The 14008-nt window shown below is 35.1% G+C and overlaps 1 protein-coding gene across 2 annotated transcripts; it reads left to right on the top strand.

Annotated features, from left to right (window-relative positions):
* Positions 1 to 451: 451 nt before the first annotated feature.
* On the top strand, positions 452 to 7155 carry LOC104117007 (long-chain-alcohol oxidase FAO4A). 2 transcript variants are annotated; one of them, XR_011410390.1, is made up of 4 exons: positions 452 to 741; positions 1022 to 1291; positions 5023 to 6918; positions 7014 to 7155. XR_011410390.1 is itself a non-coding variant. In XM_009627983.4 (3 exons), exons 1-3 carry the CDS (start codon positions 505 to 507, stop codon positions 6835 to 6837), a joined length of 2322 nt encoding a protein of 773 aa, XP_009626278.1. In that variant the 5' UTR covers positions 452 to 504; the 3' UTR covers positions 6838 to 7155. The 2 variants fall into 2 exon arrangements, 1 of the variants encoding a protein (XP_009626278.1); XM_009627983.4 differs by having other exon boundaries at positions 5023 to 7155.
* Positions 7156 to 14008: the final 6853 nt, after the last annotated feature.

Genomic DNA, 14008 nt, shown 5'->3' with positions numbered 1-14008 from the left:
GAAATTAACTATCTCATATAAAAAGTATGATAACTAATTCTATGAGATATCCTACCCATGGGATATGCTGAGATATTTTTTTCCATTGTACCAAACGATCGGTAACTCTTTTTCTTTTTGGCGCAAAATAATTTAGTACCGTTACCCGGCATGTTGTGCATTAAATTGTTTCGTAGCAAGTAAAGAGTTAGTTCGAAGAGTAAATTTTGATCGAGACAATTATAGAAGGAGATCGAGAAATGACTACTTTATGCATTGAGTAATTGACCCCCACCAGAAACACAAGGTCCAATTCGTAGGCCTCTCTTAGTTATTAAACCTACCTCCCTCTCCACCCCACCCCACCCCACACCACACCAACCTAATTGTGTGGCGTCAGAGACGTAGGGGCCGGGGTGGGGGTACCTCTTTAATATATGCATTGAGTTCTCTCTCTATATATATATGCCTAGTTAAATGTAGTTAATATGCAGTCTCACAAGAAACAACATTGAGAAATTAAAAATGGGTCAAAAAAATGGTTGCATTTTTCGCAAAGGCAGCAGTATTGTTGTTCCAGAAGCAGAAAAAAATGTTGAGTTAGGGACACTTTCCTCTAACCAGATGGACTCTCTTACTGCTATTTGTGACACTATTTTACCTTCCATTGATGCTAATTCCTTTTATCATCAAGAAGCCATTGATGATCCTTTCACTAACTTCCTCCAAACTTCAGCATCCATGACCGGAACTCCTCAACATGTAAGAGCTTTTTTTTGCTTATGCTTTACCTTTTTCCCTTTGTGTTTTTTTCTTTTTTCTTTTTGAGGCGCCATTTTGGGCTACATTTCTTAGATCGTGTTATTTGTTCTATTTTCTATTTTTTTTTCCAATTCACACGAGGATATTGCTCATTACAAGCAAAATACTATAATTTTTAATACATTATAACGTACTAGTAGTATATATTTACACATTCCCGGCCTTCTAAAAGATTTTGTTATTTTTTCATCTAATTATGAAATTTCTTTTTAATTATCAGATTGCATGGATGATAAGCAATAGATTGCAACATCCTAAGCTCAACTTGTGCAAAATTGCACTATGGCTATTATCAACGAGGATAGGAACTTTGATACTTTGTGGTAAGGCAAGCTTGTCAAGCCAATTTCCATACTTGCAGAGCTTCTCTAGGATTTCACCTAACAAGAGAGAAGAGATAGTCCTATCATGGTCAACTAGCTGTTTCAAACTCCTAAGGATTCTCTTTTCTGCCATAAAAATTCTGGTTCTCCTAGTATTCTTCACTCAGGTATCCAATTAATTTACAGTCTACCATTTTTAATTTGTATTAATGTCTAGTTTTTCTTAATATTGTAGAGCTACCCTCTTCTGATTTTTGCTCTATCTACTTTTGGCCATAGTGCAAGCTACGTATTCCCAATAATATTCACCAATCATATTGCGGGTTGGTTGAAATTGCTTTTACTCATTCGAGTGCTCTCAAACAGAAAATACATTTGGCATGCATGCAAAGTTGCAAACCTTATTTTCTTCTCTCTTTATTTTTTTTTATTTTTTTGGTTCTCTCGATCTTCTTTTTAATTCCCCTTCGTTTTCCTTAGGAACTTTGTTGTAGGGTGGGCATAAAATTTGAAAAATTGAAAAATCGGACCGGTTCGGATTGATTCGGTATTTCGGTATCGATTCTTCGATTATTCAGTATGAATTTTTCGATAGTTCGATATTTCGGTACGGTTCTCGATATTAAACTTTAGATATTTCGATATACCAAAAGCAAGCCTTCCCACCACTCTCCCGTCCAATATCCGAATTTCCCATTTTCAGCCCAAATCCAACTTATTACCCCTGTCCCCTGGGCCCTAGCCAGTAAGATAAAGCCTGAAGTCCAACCTAACTAAGGACTTTAGGTTCCACCTTTTCATAAATTCCCCATTTTCCCTTACAGTTTGCTTGAAAGCTCCTGCAACGTATTGGAGCCTTTTCTACCTTTCTATTGCAGTGATTACAAGGACTAGAGTGAGATTAAAGTATGTAAAAATTCTATGCTTTGCTTACATTCACCATTTGAAGGTATTATTTCTTTAATGTTATTATTAATAATAATACTGAAACCTACCGAAACATACAAAAAAATATTGAACCATACTGAACTACTTTAATACAATATTTGGTATGCATAATTAATATACCGAATAACGAAGTACCAAAGTAAGATACCCTACAAGTGAATGGAAGATAAAATGAGCTAGATAGTATCACAAGTTTTAGATGTTTTTGCTTCCCAAGAGTGTATCGTGCACAATTCTTATTTTCAGGATTACAAATCTCATACTATTTTAAGAAAGTTTATTACTTATAAATTTTTTTTGACTGATTTGATGGTGTAAAAAATTTCATACACTAAGGATATATATAATTTAAATTCTTGATAAAAGTAAAATTAATTTAAGGGGCGGCTCAGTCCCTCTTGTTTTAGCCCCAGAGAGCCCGTTTGGTCATAGATTTTGCCAAAATAAATTTAAGTTTTATTTGACAAATATATGTTTGGCCATAGATTTTTTCTATATTTTGGTAAAATCCCAAATCTCAAATCTCAAATCCCAAATCCCAAATCCCAAAATCAACTCAGGTTTTGGGCCAAAATATCACTATTATATTTTTTTTAAAAATTGCCCCAAACTTTTGTATTTTATAAAAGAGCCCACCATTTATTATTTTGTAACAATGTTGCTTCGTCTTCTCGCTCACCTGATATTGTATCACGTAGTTCATTATAAAAATGATAATTTTGTATCAAATTTATTTATGTTCAGGACTATGGATTGCGATAATATAATGAATGTTATTGATAATGATACTGTTGGGTATTTGTGATAGTTTTTAGAACTTGTAGGTATAAGTCATATTTCATATTTTTCCAAAATAAATTTGAAAAATAATACATTTTCATCTTCAAACTAAACTTCACCCAAATCAAATTTTTCAGATAAATTTGGAAATTTACGGCGAAACGCTAACTTACTCTTCTTACATGTATTTATTATTAATTAATGACAAGTACTGTAAATCTTTTCATCGATTTGCTAGGTACTTGCCGACAATACTCATTAATCACATAGTTCCAAATGATGCTATTTTTAGGAATTTGGTTGAACGTACGAAAATGTTATGTTTTTTTGCTCCTTCTAGAAATCAATTTCTTTTACACATGGCTATGTACAGTTTCTTCTTTCTAACTCTATATGTGCACACTCCATCAAGTTTACTATTTTCACCTAATTTGGCTCCAACTTGAATCAATCTCATTTACAATTGTAGCTGTGTTCAATTTCTTCTTTCAAACTCCATGTGCATTGTGCACACTCAATCAAGTTAACTATCTCCATATCGGTGATTTAAACTTATTTTTAAGATTACAATAGTGCTAAGAGAAATTGTACAAATAACATACTATAATAATACATTAATTTGATATATTTAATCAAGTAAAAGGACTTGATTCTTTTTCAAATGCTTATATTGCTTATTAAAGTAATGTTAATAATTTTTGTTACAGTTGTTTCAGTTGACACAAGTTTGTCAAAATAAAACTAATTAAAATGTTACTTAAGATCAACATGGTCTCAAGAAGATTAAAATAAATTGGCTATATTGTCAATTAAAAAAAAATATTAAAAGAAGTTGATTACAAAAAAGATACTTAGTAATAACAACGATATGCAATTAACATCTTAATTTGCATCTCAAAAGCTAAAAGTATAAAATTAAAAAAAAAGAGAGTATATACACGATAAATAAGGCTAAGGCGACTTATTAAAATTCGATTATAGATCACCTACTGCATTGAGCACTTTCCTAAAAATTTAACTCAACCCTCACGTTCTTTAAATAGTTGATGTTGTAGCATACCAAACTAATCTATATGACACTGTTGACACAAGTTCTGTTGGGACAACTTTGAAAGAAACAAGTAATTAATTAGTACTTTTATTATGGTTTACACTAATATGGAAGAATGTAGTTATGATACATGATAGATAACGATTACAATGACACACACAAAGCATACAAATGATAAAGAACTTTAATTAAAACAATGTAATTAGGTACGTGTTCTTTCATAATCAGTTGCGATTAGATTCCTTTTGTATATCTTTTTCTTGTTTTGCTTCTTATTTTTTTTAATCAAGAAAACATGAGATTATTAGAGACACACATTTCTCCTTCACTTATGTGGCTATGTCTTGTCATCATACGAGAAACATTATTGTAATGTGTAAAAATATTTCGCCGATACCATTTATCACGTAACACTTACATGATATATTATTTTTCACCAGGTAAATTTTTTATCAGGTAGGTAACTTTTATTTGGTGAAAAAAATAATTATCTAGTTTTATGATCTTACTACAATAAACCATATAGTTTAGTGATAATAACTGAAATTATCAGAGTTGACATGGCATGGTCATCGTGGCATTTTTGCTGATTTAGATTGCCTGTTTGGCTTTCTGGTGTTGTTTGATGGGGTTTTCGGGCATTTTGTCTTTTTGATTAATTCATCATAGGAAAATTTAGTTATTTTTAAGTGATTTAGATGCACACTTAACATCACATTTCCATTGGAACTTAATTGAAAGAAGCTCACAATCTGAACTTGCCGTGATGCACTCTAACTAGAAAACAAAAATATAACAAAATAATTCTCGAAACATAAGATCTACTATTCAAGTAAATGATATACTGTGCAAATATGCTATACTAATCCATGTTGTAAATGACCCCCATAAACTTATAATATTCATCATAGATTTATATATAAGAAATGATAACTTTATATTTTCTAACAGCATTGCACAATGGTTGCATTAGAACTCAAGATTCTTTTCTGTTCAATTCTTCCACCACCTAGCTCAAGTTTAACTTGATATTTAAACTCATATTTAACCTGATAAAAATCTGTTTCATTCTTCTTTCATCTTTCCTGAAAATGTGTGTGAATCTTAATTTCTTTTTAGGTGAATGAGAAAAGCCAGAATCCTTCGTGGAAAGCACTTGGCTACTCTGGACCTGATCCTGATTTTAAGAAGCAAAATCAAGGACCTCAAGATCAAGAAGAAGAAGAAGAACTATTTGGACCACTTTACCAAGGAATCATCAGTCTAAAACAATCACAAAAAAAGACATTCGAGAGGCTGCAAAAAATTGGATTTTCTGTGTCAAAACCCCATAATTTCAACAACACAAGGAGAAGTACAGAGTGCCCTGATTTCACAATTGAATGTGATGCTGTGGTAGTTGGTTCAGGCTCTGGAGGTGGAGTTATAGCTGGTATTCTTGCAAAAGCTGGACACAAAGTACTTGTCCTAGAAAAAGGAAGTTATCTTGCAAGAACAAATCTTTCCCTTCTTGAAGGTCCTTCTATGGATCAAATGTACCTTGGAAATGGACTATTAACAAGCAAGGATATGGATGTTATGCTACTTGCTGGATCAACCGTTGGTGGTGGCTCGACAATTAATTGGTCAGCTTCGATTCAGACTCCACAACATGTTCTAAAAGAGTGGTCCGAAAGGTACAAACTTGATTTATTTCAAAGTGAATTTTACAAGGGGGCTTTGAAGGTTGTATGTGAAAAAATGGGAGTTCAGTCTGAAATTGAGGATGAAGGTTTCCAAAACATGATTTTGAGAAAAGGGTGTCAAGAATTGGGATATCAAGTGGAAACAATCCCTAGGAACGCGCAGTCGGATCATTACTGTGGATGGTGTAGCATGGGATGCAAAGATGGGAAGAAAAAAGGCACAGCTGAGACATGGCTAGTGGATTTGGTCAAATCAGGCAATGGTGCAATATTTCCTGAATGTGAAGCATTGGAAGTGATCCATGTAAAAAAGAATGACAACTCAGGAAAAAGTAAAGCCATTGGAGTTGCTTTTGCATTTCAAAATGGAAAAGGGGTGAGAGAAATTTGCATGGTGAAATCAAAGGTAACAATTGTAGCTTGTGGTGCTCTTAGCACACCTTCATTGCTTAAGAGAAGTGGCTTAAAGAATCCAAATATCGGCAGAAACTTACACCTCCATCCAGTCGTTATCGCCTGGGGATACTTTCCAGATACTCCATCTGATTCTAATGTATTATGGCCTGAGGCGGACAAGAAAAGTTACGAAGGAGGAATAATGACAGCAATGTCTAAAGTCGTGGCGAATTTCGAAGGATCAGGATATGGTGCAATCATACAAACTCCAGGTTTGCACCCTGGCATGTTTTCAGCACTAATGCCATGGGTTTCAGGCCTAGATATTAAGATGAGGATGTGCAAATATTCAAGAACCGCATATATTCTCGCGTTGGCAAGAGACAAGGGATCAGGGGAAGCATTCTCACCTTATTCAGTAACTTATAAGATGGATCAAATTGATGAAGAAAATCTAAAATTAGGCCTAGAGAAAATGCTAAGAATCTTGGCAGCTGCTGGTGCAGAAGAAATTGGAACTCAACACGGAAAAGGGAGGAGTTTGAAGGTGAAAGATGCAAGTTTGAAGGAGTTTGAGAGATTTGTGAAAGAAGAAAGTTCAATAGAAATTGGGAATCATTCAGTTCCTATATGTTCAGCACATCAAATGGGAAGTTGTAGAATGGGAGTGGATCCAACAACTTCAGTGGTTAATTCTAAAGGGGAGCTATGGGAAGTAGAAGGTTTGTTTCTTGGTGATTCAAGTGTGTTTCCAACTGCTATTGGAGTGAATCCAATGGTCACAATTCAGGCCATTTCTTATTGTACTGCACAATCTGTTGTTCAACTTCTTAAGAATCAAAAGCTGGGATAAAATGGCACTCGTACAAAGGGAAGCATGAAGATTTGTTTTTGTGAAATCTTGAAAAAATAGTTTATGTTTATTGAGGTTTGTGTGAGTAAAACGAGTGGAGTAGGCTTAGCATTGTCTCTACCTTCAGCTAATTATGAGTTGGAGGTTGAAGCAACAGTGTGGGGTAAGATCTTTAGGAGTACGGGAGAAAATAAGTGTATAAACAAGTCCCAAATCGCGAATCATTCTGATTAAGAGGGATCCATGTATCTTGCCAAATGTAATTGTTAAAATTATATTCTAGTAAATCTGCAGTGACTAATATTTTCCTTTTGAAAATGCCAGAGATTCCTATGTAGAAGATGGGAAGCAAGTTAACGAGCAACAGAGGAGGTTGGCAAATCTGGTAAAAATGATACCAGGTAGCCATTTTAGGACTACTAATAGGAATATGAATCAGCATTTAAAATAACTAATGCTTAGAAATACAGAAAATAATTGAATAATAGTGACACAAACTTAAAGAAATTCTTTTGGAGTCCAAACTACTGCAGGTCAAACTCCAGGACAGTGTCTTAGAGTTCGAAACATGTACAAGTTAAACTTAAAAGACAATGTCTTGGAGTTCGAAACTTAAACAAGTAAATGAAACTTCCGAAAAGTATCCTGAAGTTCACTTATATGGGCGAAGCTCGAGTAAGTTATATTGCGGGTGTTCCGGTTTTGACGAGTTCGGAAATTTAAAAATTATACAAAGTGACAGTTATATTTCTAAAGTTTGATTTTGCATCACCAACCATTCATACCACTATTTGATTTTTCTTTAGACAAGTTTATCATTACCAGGAGCCATAACTGCTTCATGCAACAACAACTCAGTATAATCCCATTGGTGGGGTCTGGGGAGGGTAGTGTGTATGCAAACCTTACCCCTACCATGAGGTAGAGAGGTTGTTTCCAATAGACTCTCGGCATCCATAACTGCTTCTTGCAATTCTGTAAATATAGGAGAGATGACTGTAAGCTTAACGACAATTAAAAGATTTTTATCCAGTATCACTATCAGAGCGAGGACTCAAACCAAAATAGACTCAAGAATTTACGGAACACGACCCATAGAAGCACAAAGATTCACACCTTTTATTCAGCTCACACCCAATTCAATTTAACCATGTGCTAGGCCGGCTCTAACAATATGGTGGGTAAGACATGTGCCTTATGCCCCCAATTTTGAGGGATCCCATTTTTTTGAAATAATATATATTTCTTAGGTATTTAAAAAAATAATATGCAGTAGTACTTTTGTGTTTTTTATATAAATGGAAAGAAAATCTTTTAGAGTAAATAAAGTAAAATTTTGACTTACTTAAAAATGATAGATGAATAATTTTCAATTTGAGTTGATTTAATAATTCCATTTTTTACTCATTCTTTTCTAATGTTTTAATTTTACTCTTCATATTCCAGAACCTACATATCTTCTTCCTTTCTCTTTATTCTTGCTCACCTTCTTGTATTCTTTCTCCAATAATTTTTTCTTTCTCCAAAATTTTATTTTTCACCTTCTTTCTCCAAAAATTTATTAATTCAAGTGTTCAATAATATTTTTAAGATTCCAATAGTTCTATACTTCTATTACTTTATAAGAAATATAGTATAGTTTTCAAGATTTACAGCAAAAATTTTGAAGTAGACAAGCAACAACTAGATATTTTGGACTCAAAGTCTTCATTCTTCAAATTTTCTGAATCAGTAATCGGGTAATATCTTTCTAGTATTGTTTTTATTTGGTATTTCATTAATTTTACTCCATACATATCATTTAAGTTTTTTTTTTTAAAATTGAAATACTTAGGCCTCACATTTGACTTTGGACTTAGGCCTCAAATACTATTGAGCCGCCCCTAACCATGTGCAGAACAATCCGAGAAGAAGAAGATTCAGTTAGTATTCCTAAAAATGGATATTTGCGAAAATCACCGCTCAATAACGTGAAAACATAATCAGAAATGCAGGATAAGGCTGCGTATGATAGATCCTTGTGATCCGACTCTTCCCCAAACCTTGCGTATATAACGGGAGCTTAGTGCACCGAGTCGTCCTTTTGACACCCCTCAATAACGTGTCGTGAAGTTGAATGTGGTGAGAAGTTGAATTCATTTGTTAGTTTTTCATCCAATCCAATAAATGAAATCTAGGCTCGAGTCAATGTCCATCTATTCAAATGGTATCAAATATTTCTAATTCGTAAAAATATTTTATACCAAAGCATAATATACATATACTTTTATGAAAGTCTAATGAAATAATAAAATATAAATTGCAGAAGTTATTCTATAATTACAGTATATAAATAAATGAGAGTTGGGATGTACGAACAAGGACAAAATCGTAACTCTACTTTATTCTTTTTTCCAAAAGTGTGTAACATGTACTACTTTCTGTAAACTACGTGTATCATTTTATGTCAAAGATGACACATCCCTATTCATTTCTATTTGAATGGATAATAATTCATGTATCCACAACCTTGCGCGCATACTGCCGGCGAGATTTTGGTGTTCAGATGTCTCAATACAGGAACCTGATTCCACACGCCCAAATAGACTCATATGAATAATGAGAACTAAATTCATATGCTAGCATGGTGGGTGCATATAAGGCAACAATATATGACTATGCAGTTCTACCATGTAAGATAAGTACATGAAATCCATAATATTAAACTAGTATATGAAGGATGCCTATAACATTATCCTAGCATTGATAAGATGTTTAAGTAGTTATACAACAGATGAAATATGCAACAAGTAGAGTCATGTAATTGATTAAGGCATAGAAAAAGCTAAGAAATACTCTAGGTATGAATAGACTATGGTGCCCGCATATACGCTCATCACCTCGTATATATGCTACCTTCAAACACGTAGCATGTAATAAATAGGTCCATTTTTAAAGAAAAATCTCTCAGGTCGAGGTTAGCAAGGATACTTACCTTATCTGAAATAAACTCCAACCTTCCAAAATGCCTTTTTCATTATCTCTGGCTTCAAATGCTCAAAATGTAGCAAAAAATACTCAACGCATTTAAATAAAGCAATAAGAATCAACTCCAAATGATAAAACTTTGATCTTTAATTAACTCTCAAAAGTCAGCAAAAGTCAATCACATGCTCATATGGTCAAAAACCTGAGACTAAGATCAGATAACATTGACCCATAGCCTAATGAATTTAAATATGTAATTAGTTCCTAAATTCGAGTCCAAATCTATCACGACCTGAAAATCCCAACATCGGGCCGTGATGGCGCCTGACATCTGTTTGCTAGGCAAGCGAACCTTAGATAATTAATTAACCAATTTTAACAATAATAACCAGGTGATGATGATTAACAATGAATAAACTCTGAAATGAACACAACATTAATATAAATAACGTGGTGCTAGACTACTCCCAGAAATCCGGAGTTACAAGTATATGAGAAACTAGAATACTACAAATATGGTCTGAAATAAAGTATCAATGTTCGAAACTAAATAAACAGTAAAACATGATAGAAAGGGACTTCAGGGACAGCGAACGCCAACAACTCTACCTCAAGTCTCCGAAGGCAGCTGAATTCGAGCAGTCTCACTACGCGCCACTAGGACCAATACCGGGATCTGCACAAGAAGTGCAAAAGTGTAGCATAAGTACAAACGACCCCATGTACTTTATAAGTGTCGAGCCTAATCTTGATGAAGTAATGACGAGGTTATGGCAAGTCACTCACAAATAACCTGTACGAAACAATAATAACAGAAACATGAATAAAAATAAAATAGTAAACTCAAATAACTGGACTCGTAGGTCAACTACCAGCGGGCCCTAGAATAACATAATCTCGAATCTCATATCACAATACCGAGAACAATCTCTACAGCCACAAACAACTACAACACATCAAATTCGTTGCGGCGCGTAACCCGATCCCACCATATCATCATATGTTCATATCATATTCCATCCTTATCTCTTCATATCATATCATTTTAATACTATTACAACGTACAACCAGATTCCACAATATCAATTTATTTCAATACCGTTGCGACGCCCAATCCGATCTCAACAATATTAATTTATTATCATAAATAACTCAATACTAACATTTACGAAATATCAACACAAAAGAAGATGAAGCATACAGAACATTTAAGGACCACCAATATAATGAAGAATATCCAACACCTCGATTTCCCAAACCTTATCAACTAATCAATACAAAAATAGATAAATGGCTCACGAAAGAGAAATAACATAATAGAGTATATCGAATAATAGAAGGACAATAAAAGCAGGTAAAACATGTGACAATGAAAATATACAAAAAAGGCAAGTAGGAACAAGTAGCAGGTAAGCAGATTATTGAGTGAGAAATAAACAAAATCAAGCAAATAACAATTAAGTAACAAGTTAACAAGTAAAACATAGATGTCAAGTAGAAACATGAAACAATTAAGCATATAACAAGAGACAACATGGAATAACGAAGATATGAAAATAAATTGTCCAATCCCGCATGCTAAATTCAACGATGGCGCATATACAATCGCCACCTTGCATAAAACCTATTTTCCCACATAATTCACATAGACAATAGTTCAACGGGTCATAATTTTCTCAAGTCAAGGTTAGACACAAAACTACCTCTTTTTGTAATCAAATCAACACTCAACCACGGCCTTTCCTTTAGAACTAGCCTCAAAACCAGTCAAGTCTAACCAAATATAATTCAGATAATTCAATCTTTAATGAATTTGAAAAAAGTCAACAAAAGTCAACCTCGTGCCCGCCCGGTCAAAACTCGAGTCCAATTCGACTCTCAAATCCCATATTTATATTTTTCAAAACATAGACAAAAATCCCCAAAATCTTTTCTTAGATTCTCATGAATTTGATGTTAAATCCCATGTATAATCAAGTAATATAATTAAAAATAGATCAAAATTACTTACCCAATGATTGTAGTTGTAAATCCCCTCTCCAAATCACCTCCTACCGAGTCTAGGATTGTAAAATGAGAGAAATGGGATTAAATCCCGACTTCCCAGGCCTTTTGTTCAGGTGCAAATGTCGTAAAAATGAAACTGGGTTCGCAATTGTGACACTGGGTTTGCAATTGCTAATAAGGACTTGCAATTGTGGCCCTGACATCCTAAAGGGGATGTCGCAAATATGACATTGGCTTTGCATTTGCGAAGCCTGTTCCCATCACAAATGAGGCCAAATAGTCGCAAATGCGAAACTACCCAACTCAAGTACTACTTCGCAATTACGATCCAGGTATTGCAAATGCGCCACCTGAGACCCCCTGCTAAGATCGCAGTTGCGATGTTGGTAGTTGAATTTGCGACACTTGAGGCATCAACACACCAACAAACCTGATCCAACTCAAAACTATTCCGAAACACGTCTAAAACTCACATGAGCCCTCGAGGCTCCAAACCAAACATCTAGAGAAGTCTAAAAATATCATACGAACTCGATCGCATGATCAAAATACCAAAATAACGTCTAGAACTATGAATCAGACATCAAAATGCATGAAATTCAAAAGAAAACTCAAGAACCTCTAGAATCACAACCAAGCGCCCGAATCCTATCAAACCAACTCCGAATTGCACCAAATTTTACAGACAAGTTTCAAAGAGCAACATGAACCTATTCCAAGTCCCAAAACTAAAATTTGAACCTGATATCAATAAAGTCAACCTACGGTTAAACTTAAAAAATTTCCAAACATTCAAATTGCTAATTTTCGGCAAAACAAGTCAAATCACCCTAGGGACATCTGAAATTAATTTTGGGCATACGTCCAAGTGCAAAATCACAATACGAACCTACCAAAATCGTCAAAATACCGATCCGATGTCATTCACCTAAAATATTGACCGTTGTGAACTCTAGCCTCATTTTTAGTCAAAATTTTTATTTTCTTCAAAATTTCATATAAAAGCTTTTCAAAAAGCGACACTCACCACGCATGCAAACCAAGAAACATTAAATAAAGCTATGGGAGGTCTCAGATCATGAAAATTAAGGCTAGTACTCAAAATGACCTAGCGAGTCCTCACATTCTCTACCTCTAAAAAAACGTTTGTCCTCGAACTAACATAAAAAGGTACCTGGACTCGTAAAAAGGTATGGGTATCTAATCCGCATATCAGACTCGGACTTCCACGTAGCTGCCTCGATCGACTGACCTCTCCATTGCACTTTCACATAAGGAAAATTCTTAGATCTCAACTTTCGAACCTGTCAGGCTAGAATAGTCACCGGCTCCTCCTCATAGGCCAAATATTCATCAAGTTGAACCGTGATGAAGTCTAGAACATGTGAGTTGTCCTCATGGTACTTCCGAAGCATGAAAACATGGAATATTGGATGTACTCCTGATAGGCTAGGGGCCAATACAAGCCTGAAGGAAACCTCCCCAACTATCTCTAAGATCTCAAATGGCCCAATAAACCTCGAGCTCAACTTGCCTTTCTTCCCAAACTGCATCACGCCCTTTTTATGCGACACTCGGAGAAGAACCTTCTCACCCACCATATAAGCTACATCCCGAACCTTCCGGTCCGCATAACTCTTCTGTCTAGACTGAGTTGTATGAAGTCATTCCCGAATCACCTTAACCTTTTCCATAGCATCACGGACCAAATCAGTGCCCAACAACCTAGCCTCTCAGGGCTCAAACCAACCGATCGGTGAACGACTTCCCTCCCATATAAGGCCTCATACGGCACCATCTGAATACTTGACTGATAACTATTATTGTAGGTGAACTCTACTAGAGGTAAAAATTGGTCCCATGAACCTCCGAAATCCATAACACAAGCACGTAATATGTCCTCCAAGATCTGAATGGGGCGCTCAGACTGTCCGTCCGTCTGTGGATGAAACATAGTGCTCAGCTCAACCCACGTGCCCAACTCACGTTGCACGGCTCTCCAAAAATACGATGTGAACTGTGTGCCTCGATCAAAAATGATAGAAATGGGGACAACGTGCAGGCGGATAATCTCCTGAATGTAAACCTGAGCCAACCACTCTGAAGAATAGGAAGTCACCACCGGAATGAAGTGCGCAGACTTAGTCAACTGGTCCACAATAACCCAGATTGCATCATACTTCTTCAAAGTTCGTGG

This window comes from Nicotiana tomentosiformis, chromosome 8 (assembly GCF_000390325.3).
Source record: "Nicotiana tomentosiformis chromosome 8, ASM39032v3, whole genome shotgun sequence".
Taxonomy (NCBI): domain Eukaryota; kingdom Viridiplantae; phylum Streptophyta; class Magnoliopsida; order Solanales; family Solanaceae; genus Nicotiana; species Nicotiana tomentosiformis.
The sequence above is the reverse complement of the archived record's forward strand: the minus strand, read 5'-3'. Positions and strand labels throughout refer to the sequence as shown.

Bases quoted from the DNA above. Each gene is read 5' to 3' on its own strand.
- LOC104117007 (XM_009627983.4), top strand. From the start codon at position 505: ATGGGTCAAAAAAATGGTTGCATTTTTCGCAAAGGCAGCAGTATTGTT. The intron at 742-1,021 runs GTAAGAGCTTTT...TTTAATTATCAG, and splicing joins TGACCGGAACTCCTCAACAT to ATTGCATGGATGATAAGCAA. The intron at 1,292-5,022 runs GTATCCAATTAA...ATTTCTTTTTAG, and splicing joins TCCTAGTATTCTTCACTCAG to GTGAATGAGAAAAGCCAGAA.